Raw genomic sequence first — 13700 nt, 5'->3', positions numbered from 1 at the left:
TGTTACATCCCCTAGAATACCTCAGCCTCGTCTAATAAGTCACTCTGGTGCCTAAAATAGAGATCATTGCCTAGGATATCTCTTGTGACCATCAATTTGAGATTCACCTGACCTACCACTGGATGGCACCAGTGCTCCACCTATGTGTATTTGCTAGACTGAGATTTGACCTTCTGTATCCCTTTTAACTAAGATAGGAATACTGCTCTTGGGAAGGAGGGTGAGAGGGAATACCTACTAATAGCCTGCTAATAGTAAAATCCTGCTCACTCCTGGCTTCTTGTAGAGCTCTGGCATGATACTAGCACTCCCCATGTTTGGAGAACTGCTGCCCATTCCTAGATTTTTGGGCCAAACGCAATGGGGTTTCTTCATTCTGTTCTGCATTTTTGCTGGTCCTCTCTCATGCACAGGCACACACATGTGCAAAGAAAAAGCTTGGAATAACGGACAAAAAATGTAAAGCTACTGTAGTGAGCAGCTGTTTTACAATCAGTATGCCCATTTTCTGATGGGCATGAGGAGTGGGCTTTGGAACATGATAGAAGCTTACTGGGGACTTTCAGGGAAACTGAATTTAAAAAGAAAAGGTGCACCATGAATTGAGTGCAAGTAGTTACCTAACAGTGCATTCTGAGTGTGCCTGTGCCGTTAACCAACTTAGCCTCCTAATACCAAACTGTAGTTTGATTCAAGTCTTCTCAAGGAGCAGCATTCTGCCACCACTTCTCTTTTCTGACAAGGCAGCAGAGCTGTGAGACTTTTCCAGAGAAGTCCAAGAAAAGCACTAATTTGTCTTGATTACTTGGGCGGTAATCTTGTTAAAAAACTCTGTATCTGACTACCAATTCCATAAGCCATCTGGTTTCTGTGCATCTACCTCCAATCTTCAGCTGTTTCCCCATGTTGGAAAACATAGTTAACACTCACCATACCACCCCCTTTACTGTGTATTCAGTACCCATTTCTGCTTTCCTTTTGTTCCCAACTCTGCCTTCACTATCCATCATTTTCTTACCCCTTCCCAATCCATCTTTCATTCTCTTCTTGCTGCTTTCCCTTAATAGTCTTGCTCTTTGCTTTTCTCTCCATTTTGTAACATTCTTTCTCTGGGCAGCCCCTTCCATGCATCCTGCTGTAATGATAGATTTAGGTTCCCTGCTGGCCAGATAACTTTTCAAAAATATATTTAGTACCCTGGACAAAAAGCAGTTGTCCTAGGGGTACTAAACACACAGGAATATCGAACCCTGTAAATAATTTACGAAGAACAGTAATAAATCAAGGAGTCTGCTTGAACTCCATCGTACAGTGTTTCTAGGCTTGTCATTGTTGATAATGTAGCCATCTTCTTTATTTTTTTTTTTATTCCTCAGGGTGACTAACATGTGAGCTTGCCTGAGGTAAAAAGGCCATGAAGACCAGGCACTGTGATTTTACTCTGTGAGATTAGCTTTATACTGTTACCTCACAGAATTTACCTTGCAGTAAAACTTAAGTCATTGTCTTCACTGTGTCTAACCTCAGGATAGCAGATGCACATTAGTTATCCTGAGGTTAAAAATGGAGCTTCTTTGTCTAATGCAGACAAGCCTTCTGATAGGAATCATAGGAATGTTGAATGCTCCTTGTTTTGCCAAAACTTGTTTTAAATGGGCTAGCTTACTTTCATGCAGTGATTTAATAGGACATTTGCAGTAATCATTGGATTCCTAGTTAGAGCTGCCACCAATCCTGAATAGTGCATATTCCACTACTTCCCTTAGGAAATCAGCAATCTCCTTTTGATCTCCCTCAAAGGCAGAGGCAAGATTTATCTTTTGGGGGACTTTGTGCAGAAGTTAAATTTTGGCTCTTAACAATATTGCAATGGGGCCTTTGGCCAGCCTCAGGACCCATGCAGTTAAACTGTTTGCAATGACCTAATGCTGCTCCAGTTTAGGACTCCCATATGCTTACCTTAATGGTTTAAGTAATACTAGGGACTGGAACAGAACCATCTATGCAAGAGGAGCAGGATTTGTTTGGTTCCATGTCCCACAGCAGTGAGTATATGGACTCCCAAGCTGGAGAAAGTGTTAAAAAGGTTGTGTAAAAATAGTTGTTTTTGAGTTTTTAATCAATTTTTTTTTTGCCTGTGTCTCTTAGGGCCCTTTTCCATGAATATGGTAGGGTGTGAGTTCCCAGCCAGGTAATCATAAGGACCTTCCTCTTGTGGGTGGATAGAAGGGGGAGCCTGAAACTTTTTCCTGTTTGGACGAAGGTTGTGTTTGTGTTGGTTCCTCAGAGCTCCTGGAGTACCATGCACAAGCATGGCCCCACAAACCCTCTTCAGTTCTACATGCTCCAAACCTAGAAGTGAGGTAGTGAAGCCTCATTGAGGGCATCCCCCTTTGCCACTCTCAAGCATACTGGCAGCAGCAGAAGGCACCACCCTTAAATCAGGTGCACTGATAGGATGTGGCTAGGGCATGTTGGGAGCTTCCTAGGTAGGTTAAGAATAATAATCCATTTTGAGTTCATAATGAATATTCCCACTATAAACCAGGACATGCAAGTGTTATGCTTGTCCAGTGAAGAAACAGAAGCTGTACCATGCAGTATATCTGTCTGTTCAAGAGGAAGCAGCAGAGCATAGATGTCAGACATTGAGTGCTCTTCACAGTGCCAAGATTTGGAGTTAAAATAATCAGCATGAAATGAAAAAAACTGGAGAAAAGGCAAAATTGCTCAAATTTGCTTATGTGCTATGATTTAGTCACCTGGCTCTAGGCAAGGTATTTATAGAAAGGAGAGCTACTCCCGTGATGCTCATCACAGTGCTACTGAGAGCTTTCATGGTGAGAATCACCTTCTCATTTAGCATAAAAAATTAAATGGATTTCCAAAGAAAGCATTGCTGAGCCACCTCCTAGGGCAGCCATCTGTCTAAGAAGGATTCCATTGTTGGCACTGGCTTCAGGGAAAAAGATGAAGGGACTAGCATTGGACATTGTGAATCAGAGTCTTTCTGACATTAATAGCCAGAAGCACTCTTCCAGGTTTACAGATATGCTAGTGCTGAACTTGTTACTGGGTATGAAAGCTCCTGTTCACTCTTGTGATTTTGCAGGTGAACATCACGTTGCTGGACATTAATGATAACTATCCTGTGTGGAGGGATGCGCCATACTACATTAACCTGGTGGAGATGACCCCTCCAGACTCAGATGTCACAACGGTATGCACAGCAATTACAATCACAGTAACGCAGCCTGTTAACTCTGGACCACTAAGAAGCCAGTTCGATCTTTTTACTCTCCAGACTGACTTTTAGCTTGTATAAAATAAGGAGGTGATGCCAAAATGCAAACATATCCAATAAGTGCTTCTGCCAGCAACACTACCAGTGTAACTCAACCTTGACCTACAAAACCTTCTGCTAATACTAGTCCTTAGTCCCTCAGCATATCTGTAAATACATCCACCTGACCTACAGCACCCCATCCCCTCCACACTTTCAGCTCTGGCTCCCTCTCAAGCAAAGACTTGCACACTCTGCCAAATTCATTTTCTTGGCTTTCATGGGTTTTGCACAGTGCAGAGATCAGTTGTTCTAAGAAGTCTATGCCTTTAATCCAGTGGTGCCCACATACCCAGAAAACAGGATATAAGTAGGAAATCTTGGTGCCTAGAGTCATTGAGTTAACAAGACTTTGTTAAAAGGAAAACTGCAATTCAGTTTATAAAACAAAATAATCATATCATCTAGTTACAAGTATATGTAAATCACCAATAAAATTAATTGGTTGTTAAACATAATACATGAGACAGACACCATCTTGCATGTCTGTTGGGTAAGTTTGTGACAAAGGCACTGTTGCTTAGCAGATGAATTCCTGAGCAAGGCTGCAGGCTTTCCAGGCTGCTTTATGGTAAATGCTCTTGTTTATTAAGAGATTTTCTTGTTAATTGAATAATGGTTTAAATTTCTACCATTGTTTTACACTATTTTCTAATCAATATTAGCATTTACTTTGCAGCAGCTGTGAAATTTTCAAGGCACATTGCTAATGTATCTGCTAAGTAGGAGTTCCTTTATTCCAACTATTTTGACTTCAGTGAGAAGACAGTGGGCCTCGCAGTCATGGTCTATTGCAAGGCTGGAGACTGATCAACTGATTAGCTGTCACACTGGGAAGTGCTAGTGAAATGGCAGTTCTTGTTTAGAATAGTGCCACCACTTAAGATTATGGAGGCACTATTCTTTTGGCAGATACTTCTTTCAACAGCAGTTTTCAATTTTGAGGGCCAAATCCTTAAATATTATATATCTTGGTAACAACATCACAGATTTTCACTACTGAGGATCTAGTGCACACACATTTCCACATGTACTTGTTTCCTTTATTAAGTACTTGTTTAGCTATCTAAGACCTGAAATCTGTGAAGACTTGTACTCATTCTGAACTCCATGTACATACAGTAGTCCCACTGAAGTTAATAGAAGTACTTTCAGTGCATAAGGTTAAGCATGTGTATAAGCCTCTGTAGGTTTGCACTTAAGGTCCTGAGACAACAGCAATCCTTGCAGTTCCTTTGCAAGCACTGTAGGCTTTCTGCAGCCTGAGACTGGGGTTTGTTCATTTTCCAGCCCTGGACTTGAACTTCATGTTCTCCACTGTGCATGTGGGCCCTGATTTGATTAGCAAGGCATGAAAGTCCATATTGAGACATAGTACATGAATTGCATCCATGCTTTCCACCCTGATTTTGTGTTGTGGCTCTGTGTGTGTGTGTGTGTGTGTGTGTGTGTGTGTGTGTGTGTGTGTGTGTGTGTGTGTGTGTGTGTGTGTGTGTGTGTGTTTTTCTTTAAAGTCATGTTTTTGGCTCGTTTCTGCTTTCCTAGCCTCGCCTGCGACCTCCTTCAAGGACCTCTCTGAAAGGCATTGATTTAAAGCCTTTCAAATCCCTTCAGCAAAATAAAAGAGAGGGAGAGAGAGAATTATTCTCTATCACGCCGGGAGAAAAATGACGGGCGTGAAACAGAAAATAAATGAGGGAAAAGCGAGGAGAATCTACAAAATCATCAAACGGGAAAGACTGAAAAAAAATCCCTCCTGTAATGAAACATTAATCTCTGGGGAAAAGAGGGAACAGGAATTGATGCCATTCTGAGTCCACCATGCAGAAATTAACTCTGAGATACCTCACGGGCCTGTTGATGTCCCTTCCCCATAGGGAGAGCAGGCATTGCTCTCCAAGTGCCCTGTTTATTTGGACACATATTCTTTGGCTCCTCCTGCATCAGCAGAGAAGGGATGAGAGACCATGGCCCTTCTCACCTGTGGCAATTAAAGCTCCCATGTAAATTAATCCTGCTCTCTCTATGCCCTATTCCAAAGTGAGTAATTTTGACTGCCTGAATTCCCCCTGGGTTCCACTGGATGCTATATTCTTTACTTCATCTGCTAAAGTGTTGTACAGTGTTGTTGTGCCCAGTTAGACAGCAACTGCTTTCCACCCTAGAGAGAGGCTGCACTTAAATGGTGGGCAAATAATCCTTAACTACTTTACACGGCTATTGTGAATGTTGATTAGTCTCAGTAGAATATGTTGAGATCTGTGGATGAAAGGTGCGATACAGATGTTCTGTATTTCTCCTCCAATTTTTAAATTTGTAGCGATGTTTTGCATGCAATACCAGCTTTATTTTATTCAGCATGCTCTGCTCCTGCTGCTTACTCCCCACTTGAAGTCATCTTGCATTTGACATCACAATTAGTTGCTGGGAAAATAATTATTATGTCACCAACATAATACAAATTTAGGTAAGGGACAAGCAGCAGGAGCTGCTGAAGTCCCAAGTCATAAATATCTTATTTTTATGTAAATAGCCCTCATAATTAAAAATCCCAGGGGGAGAAAAACAAAACAGAAAATGTGTAATGCAGGAAAATGATACCTAAAGAGAATGCGTTTAAAAGTTTCCCATGAGTCAACACAAGTTCTTCAATTGTAATAAAAAACTTATGAAGACTTTTTACCCTCCCTTTTGGTTTGCTTTAGGTTTTTTTCCCTAAGTTTATTTATTATAAATCAGACTTATCAAATAACAAATATAGCATTTAAATGTACATCCAATCTTCTAAGGCATGGGTGCTCTCAAGCCAGATCTGGCCTGCAGAGTTATGTCATCCAGCCCGTGAATCTCCCCACAGGTCTGAAAATTTGCTGCTGCCAAATTTCTAGATCAATGTGGAGCTTCATGGGCTGGATGGCCCCCTGCTTTGGATCATGTCGGTGTATGGCAGGATCTGGTTTGGGGGTCGGGTCAGCATGTGGAGTCAAGCTGACAAGTGGCCAGATCCAGCATATGAGAGCAAGTTGCACATGGTGTCAGGCCAACATGCATAGCCAGGCCAGCAGGCTGGACTGCATCCAGGGTCTGACCCTGCTTCCTGACCTTGTACACTGGTCTATTCCAGGGACTGACCCCACATATCATCCAGCCCACAGGGCCAAAAGTTTGAGTACCATTGCCCTAAGATATACATCAAGACAGATGCTTATCTTCCATCAACAGCACTCCCCTAATCCAAATCAATTTAATTTACTTTTCAGTTCCTTATCTGTGGTCAGAGTCAGCCATACTGATGTATGCTCCTGGTTTAGCCAACTGGCATTTTATATTTGGTTTCTACAGGTGGTGGCTTTTGATCCTGACTTGGCTGAAAATGGCACCCTCCTGTACAGCATCAGGCCACCAAATAAATTCTACAGTATCAACAGCACCACAGGGAAGATCCGGACCACAGGCGTTGTGCTGGACAGAGAGAACCCAAATCCCCAAGAAGCTGAGCTGATGAGGAAGATTGTGGTGTCCGTCACAGACTGTATGCTTCACCTCAGTTCTTCCTTCCTTAATGCTTCCCCTCTTGCCTCCTCTGTCCCTTAGCCATTTTTTTCTGTCCTGTTGCTTCAGAGATAGAATCTAGCTTTTTCCACATCTCTTTTTCTTTCTTTTTTTGCACCTTCTGATGTCAAACTGAATGAGAATCACTGGGCTGGAACAATAGAAATCCCTTAAACTATCATGTTGCTTACTTTTTTGATACAGCAGGGCTTGTAGCAGACACCATGGTTAAGGTTACATAAGCATTTGTATTCTAACCCCCAATTTTCATTTGCCTGTTGTTCCCACATACCATGCTAAAATGTTCCCTGTCTGGCTTCAGCCTAGAGGTGAATTGGGTTTGGGGTGTTGTTTGCTTTTATTTTGAACAAAAACATGTCAGCCTCTTTTTGAGAAAAAAAAGATAGGACAAAAACATTTGCTTTATTGAAAAAATAATCTTATTACTTCATTTAACAGCCCAGACAAAGAATTTAGAAAGGTGAAATTTGGCCTGGAAGTGTCTACTTTACAGAGGAGAAGAGCTTGTGTATATTGCAGTGAAAATCAGGTTTGCTTTTACTGAGACACAACCAGGTGGCACTTTGTGCATGCACAGTATGTTTTGCAAGGGTTTTCTCACTTGGTTTGTAGTGTATGCAGCTCACAGAGACATATGTGGTTTACTTAGTTTTGTACTACCATGTGGATTTTAGGGAATCATTAGGAGAGTTTACTGCAACTTATGTACTTTCTAGGACTCATGGCAAGGCAGGGCTTACAGAGTATGCAGACATTCTCACGTTCATAAGAGACAGAGATCAGAAAAGTCTTTCTCTATGGATTGTCAGAGGTTGGCGAAAGGCAGGATCTTCTGCTATGGAATATCTGAGAGGAGGCACAGTTATATTATGCAGGAGAAAAGTCCCACTCCTAAGCTCTTTACCAGATTTGTACTATGTCTCAGGCACAGGAATCTGTTCTCTTAAGGTCTGCAGGGAGCAAGGAGGGTTCTCCTGCAGGATTTGTCACACTGTATAGGATAGGGCATTCCAATGGGATCTAGGGAAACAGTTTTGTTATTTCAGAAAAAAGGGCCGTTGAAGTCATAGAAATGTCTTTTTTTTCCTCTGGACACAGTATTTTAAGAAATCCTATTTTCTAATAATAATAGTAATGAAAAGAGCATTCTTACTGTATAGCTGTATACTAAAAAATGGGAAAGTGACAAAAAAAAGGTCGTATGCACAACCTTACTTCTGCCCCCTTGTGTATTTCCATTACCACAGCAGAGAGTAAACTACACAATGACACATTTTTACCTACACAGAATGACTGGAGTCCTGCAAGAACATAGACCTTGTCTTGCTTTACAGGCATGTACATATTGTTATCGTGTTGTCTGTTCCCAACTATTTACTGGCTCTGACATTAGTATGCAGCATGGAGACTTGGCCTCTGAAGTGCCAGTTTTAGTTGGATTAATATCTCTGGTACATCCAGCCTAAGGGGAATCATCTGACATTACCCTCGTTACAGAAAGAACCAGGACCTTGTCCTACTAAGGGTTTGTTTTGAGAGAGAAGGAATTTTGGGCATTAACCTTCCTTGTAAATGAAGCTGTGTCTTTCCTGGACTCTGCAGGTGGAAGACCGCCATTACGGGCTACCAGTAGTGCCACGGTATTTGTGAACTTGCTGGATCTCAATGATAATGACCCCACTTTCCAGAACTTGCCTTTCATTGCAGAGGTCCTTGAAGGCCTTCCAGCAAGCTCATCTGTCTTCCAGGTAAATCTATTCTTCCCATTGCTTCTCTCTAAATTTGTATTAACTGCTTAACATGTGTAACAATGCTTCAGTGCTGTGGATGTAATTAGCGTTATTATTACTACTGCTTTTGCTGAGGGCCTTCCATGAATTAAGCATTCTCCCCTGTAATACTGACAATTATCAGCTATCATCATGTATAGCCAGGGTAGGATATGGTACTGTTTAAGAGCATCAGCTTTCCCTGTTCCCATGATTCTAAGACAGGATGTTGGGGATCTAACCAAAGGTCAGTAGAGCCACTTAATCTGTTGTTCTGGAGATATTAAAAGTTCATGCTTTTCATAATCACCATTTCATGTCTAAGCCAGTTCTCATGGTCCATTTTTCATAGAGACAGAAATATAGTATGTCCTAGACTAAGGCTTAAGCAAAAACCTGAAAATTACTAACTCCTTGGTTCTAGTTGTGGCTGTGCCACTGACTCATTGTTTTAGATGTGGCACTAGTCTTCTCTCTGCCTCTCTTTCCACAGTATTAACCTACATCTCAGAAGACTCTGATAATTAGTTACAGAAGGTTTGCAAAGCACTCTGTGGCCATGCCGGCATGGTAAACCTACCATGATTCAGAGCAGTGTTTGCAAAGCACCCTGTACTGTTCCAGGCAGGTTGCTTCTAAAACTGGAAGCAATGTAGTTACGTCCATGTGCACTTTAGATGGGGCTGCTTAGCACTGCTGAGTGAGAGTTAGCCTATCTCTGTGCCAGTTAGCAGGCCCATGGTGCCATGAGAACGTGGCTGTTCTGCTTCTGGTTTGGCAAGGAGCTCACTTAAACACAGTAATGCTTGCATTGCAGATATGGCCCGTGAGTGCCAGCGAGTAGTATTCCCATCTTGGGATGTGCCAAGACAGAAGCCTTGTTTCCATCTGTGTAGCATCAGATTTCTAAGTACAAAGTATATTTCAAAAGCAGCCTACATCATCACACCATACTCTCTCTGTGCCGCAGAAGTGATATTTTAAGTACCATTTGTGTTTAACACAGTCTGTGGAAAATGGCGTATTTTTCTAGGTATGTCTGAAGTTTATCTACTGCTCCATTATCCCCATCAAGGGACTATGTTCAAGGTTCTGTTACAAGAAGTGAAGTTTTTCCCTTTTCTCATCCTCTCTTCTCCATTTTACTAGGTGGTAGCTATCGACCTTGATGAGGGTCTGAATGGGCAGGTGACCTACCGCATGCAGGTGGGAATGCCCCGAATGGACTTCGTCATCAACAGCACCAGTGGGCTCATCACCTCCGCTGTAGAGTTGGACAGGGAAAGGATATCTGAGTATTACCTCAGGGTGGTGGCAAGCGATGCAGGAGTACCATCCAAAAGCTCCACCAGCACCCTGACTGTCCGAGGTGATTATACTGCTGGGGGCCCCTGTGCTGTTACAGTCGCTCGAACCATTAGAGTTCTTGCCTCTACTTGGCTGGTGAGAAAGGACATGTTTGTATATACTGTGTCCTGGAAGCACCATGGTCATGTGGTACAATGGGAGTTGTCATACTACTGTCTCGACATAGGTTTGTGCATTGCTTAAGAATTAGGTTCTCAGTGCTGAACATTTTTATTTGTTAAACCTGTGTTTTAATTGGTATGATTATATTTGCGTTTCACGTGCCATTAGAACCTCATATAAACATAAACATTGGAAAAGAAATAATGCTCAGCTTTGTTTTTGGAAGGAAATGTGCCTCTACCTCTAGCTACTGAGAACTCTCTGCTATGTACCAAGAGATAACTCTTTCTACACTTAAGCTCCACATTCTCTTGCAGGAGGAGGAAGGGAGTCTGCTTCTGTATATTTTGTTCCTGAGAATCTGCTCAGATTGTGAACTCTTAGAGTTTATGATCCAAGAAAACTTTTCAAGCCAGGGATGGTTTTCCTGACCATGTCTATATGGCTTCCCTACTTACCCCTTGTGCACTGCAAGCAAAATAAGTCCTAGTCACTTGCTTCTGGATACACTAAATCTGACAAGTATTCAGATTAGGTCTCTCTGAAGCAATCCAAGTGCTTCCCATTGCCACTCTTAGGGTCTCCTGACAGAGAGTCTGAATGTGGCCCTGGAGCACTCAGTCAGGTTTGCTTCAAGCCACCTAGTTTGCTTCAAGCCAGCCTCTGGTGCGGGTAGGAGCACTGAATTAGTGGGGCTTATTTTCCTGCATTCCCAGGGTCATAGCCAGTGGGAATTATAAGCAATGGAAAGTTCCAAACAACGATCTGCAAAGAACCCATTCTGAAGAACCCATGAGTTAGCAAATCACCTTTTCAGTCTAGCAAAGAAGCCAGGGTACATAGTTCAAGGGCATGCTTGGCCATCTGTTCTCTCTTTCAGTTCTGGATGTGAATGATGAGAACCCCACCTTCTTCCCAGCTGTCTACAATGTTTCCCTGCCTGAAGATGTACCCCGTGATTTCAAGGTGGTCCGACTGAACTGCACAGATGCTGATGTGGGGCTGAATGCTGAGCTCAGTTACTTCATCACTGGTATAAAGCTTTTCTAAGGCTTCTTCTCATGTCAGATGTATCTTAGCTATACCAGTCATTCAAGTGCAGTGGAGAACGCTGATCAATCCTAGAGATGTTCTAAAGTTCTGATGCAAAGCAGTGTGGGTAAAAATATGCAAATCAGACAGCCAAAGGGGCTTTTCATCCTGTTGTTGCTTTGCAAGACTGATTTGCATGGGGATTTGCATATGTTTTCCTACGATGCTTTGCAAATGATAGGAAAACTGTTTTGGGCTGTTTGACGCTGAGAATTATCTATGCTTCATCAACCTGAAAGAGACATCAGCTGTGTGTGTCTGTGTAACATGGGCATTAGCATTTGAAGCAGGAACTGTTTCTGGTCTTAGCAAAATCAGGTGAAGTGTCTGCCACTACGCAAACATGATAGAAAATGTGCCACTATGCAAACATGATAGAAAATGTGCCTGTTCCTGGCTCTGGGAATGCTGCTGACGTAACTGTTAGGCTCAGATCCCTTTCCATTCTGTCTTTCAAGTATACTTCATTTTCAACTCCAAGTATTCCTAGCACTGACCAGACACAGTTGGCTGAGGTAGGAATACAAGCTGCAGTTGAATGCAATTTTCAGTAATGTCCAGGAATGAAACAAAAGACATTTGTGACTTCTAATTTCAGATCCTTCCCTTGAAGTGGGGTCAGTTGTATGCATGATAGAATATAAACTGAGAAGCTAAAGGGAGAGTGAATGTACGGGGGTGTGCTCAGTAAGAGAATGTAAGAGAAATGGTGGTGCATTTCTCTGTACCCAGGGCAGTGTTGTCTGGGTGCCTGTAGGTTTTGGGGTGGTGCTGCTGTCTGTGGGTATTGCTGTGGTGTTCTGAGAGCTTGCAGTTTGTGTTGCTGAAAAGCTTTAGAGTGATGCTCTGTGCAACTGCCCTTTCTTTCCCGGCCGTTCCAAAAGTTATGCAGTATTGCCCTCTGCTGTATGGAAGTCAGTATGGTACCCCAAATACCATACCTGTTAGCTTTAGCTGCAAGTATTTGCAACCTGTAGTTGATAGAGAAATGCAGTACATTCTTCTCTTTACATTCTTCTTATACAGTTTGATTCTCACTCAGATGGTTATGACTGAGATAGGAGGCAAAACGCTTCTGTCACATCCTTCCTTTCAGTGTCAGCAAAACAAGAAGACAAAAGGATGTAGCATTGTGTTTTCAAAGTAAATCTGTGGCTGAAAGCATGTCTCTGTAAACATAGCACCTCCTTAAACAATATGCTATACAGTGTTTACATCTTAAACAACATGAAATAAAAACCCCCAATCCATGTGCTCTCAGGTCCTATCTGCCCACATTACTGATATAAGCATGCTTTAATTTCTGTTGCCACTGCAGAGTCAATAAGACAACAGGAGAGCAAGCCAGGTTGGGAGTCCTGGTCATAGGATTGGCAGTGCTTTCTTCTCCTGTGACCTGGAGGTTGCATTGCTTCATCTGATTTGTGCCTATAGGTGTAGGATAGTGTTGTGTAATAATGACTGTAAGACCATGCCCACATCTCAGTGCATTCACACTTCATTTAGCCACTCAGTTTCCATTCCATCACCAGCATGACCCCACTTTTAGATTTGAAATAAGAAGTCCCAAATCCCTTGTGCATCATTTCAAAATAGCTACATTCTAGCTGCAGAAAGTAAAGAAAAGGCAAAGCAACCCCAAACAGTTTGCTCTTCAGATACCAGACTGAGTTTTCTGGATGTGCTGATAGGTGGCAGTGGTGGGAACTCACTTGCAAAGTGAGTGCATGTAATATGAGATAGGTGCAAAACCAAGAAACTGTTACTGTTACTTTGGAGTTGCTTTTCTCACTGTGGCTACATGGTGTTTGTCCCACAGCCTGTCTCCTGAAGTAAGAAAATAACTGTGTTTCTCCCTGGGTCCCATGAAAGTTGTTACGTAAAATGATCTACTTTTCCCTGAAAGCAATTAGAAAACTGCCCATTTGTCTTTTACTTAACACAGCATTTCCTGTAACTTGTAAAAGGCTGTTATCTATCCAGTAAAGGTCTTGTGTAATCTTTGGAGCAAAGGAGAGAAGAGGGCATGTTGTTGGTTTGTTTATTCATGACCATGGAAAACAAAACCTCTTTTCAAGCATGGGCAGATTGTTTTGGTGTACCCAGTTTGGTCACAGACCAGGTCATGCAGCACAGGGTTGTGCTGGCTAGAACATAGCATGGCGACGTTGTTTTGTTGCTTAGGTCAGAAAGGGTTATGCAAGCCTTGCTGGTCACTGCAAGGTCATGTGAGGGACTGGACTAATTGAATCATATCAAGTAGCCTTAAGGGTTAGGAGAACCATAGGATATTTCATACAGATGAAAAAATTTGGCTGTGCTATCTTGTCCTATATCCTGGAGATTGCATTGCTTCATCTGATGTGCCATACCAGATGACACCATTGATTAAGTAATGACTACAGGTGCCATTAGATGTGCTTGGGGGTGGGGTGGTGGGGTTTAACTAGAGC

At 42.3% G+C, this 13700-nt stretch overlaps 1 protein-coding gene across 1 annotated transcript in view; it reads left to right on the top strand.

Moving 5' to 3' along the window:
* The window catches only part of CDH23 (cadherin related 23), a 556494-nt gene that overhangs the window by 388023 nt on the left and 154771 nt on the right, over positions 1-13700 (top strand). The window contains exons 21-25 of the mRNA XM_019538542.1: positions 3113-3220; positions 6686-6875; positions 8519-8664; positions 9835-10054; positions 11036-11188. Coding sequence (XP_019394087.1) covers positions 3113-3220; positions 6686-6875; positions 8519-8664; positions 9835-10054; positions 11036-11188 — 817 coding nt within the window. The remainder of the gene's footprint in view (positions 1-3112; positions 3221-6685; positions 6876-8518; positions 8665-9834; positions 10055-11035; positions 11189-13700) is intronic.

Source organism: Crocodylus porosus, unplaced genomic scaffold (genome assembly GCF_001723895.1).
Source record: "Crocodylus porosus isolate Cpor-Errol unplaced genomic scaffold, CroPor_comp1, whole genome shotgun sequence".
Classification (NCBI taxonomy): Eukaryota; Metazoa; Chordata; order Crocodylia; family Crocodylidae; genus Crocodylus; species Crocodylus porosus.
The sequence above is the reverse complement of the archived record's forward strand: the minus strand, read 5'-3'. Positions and strand labels throughout refer to the sequence as shown.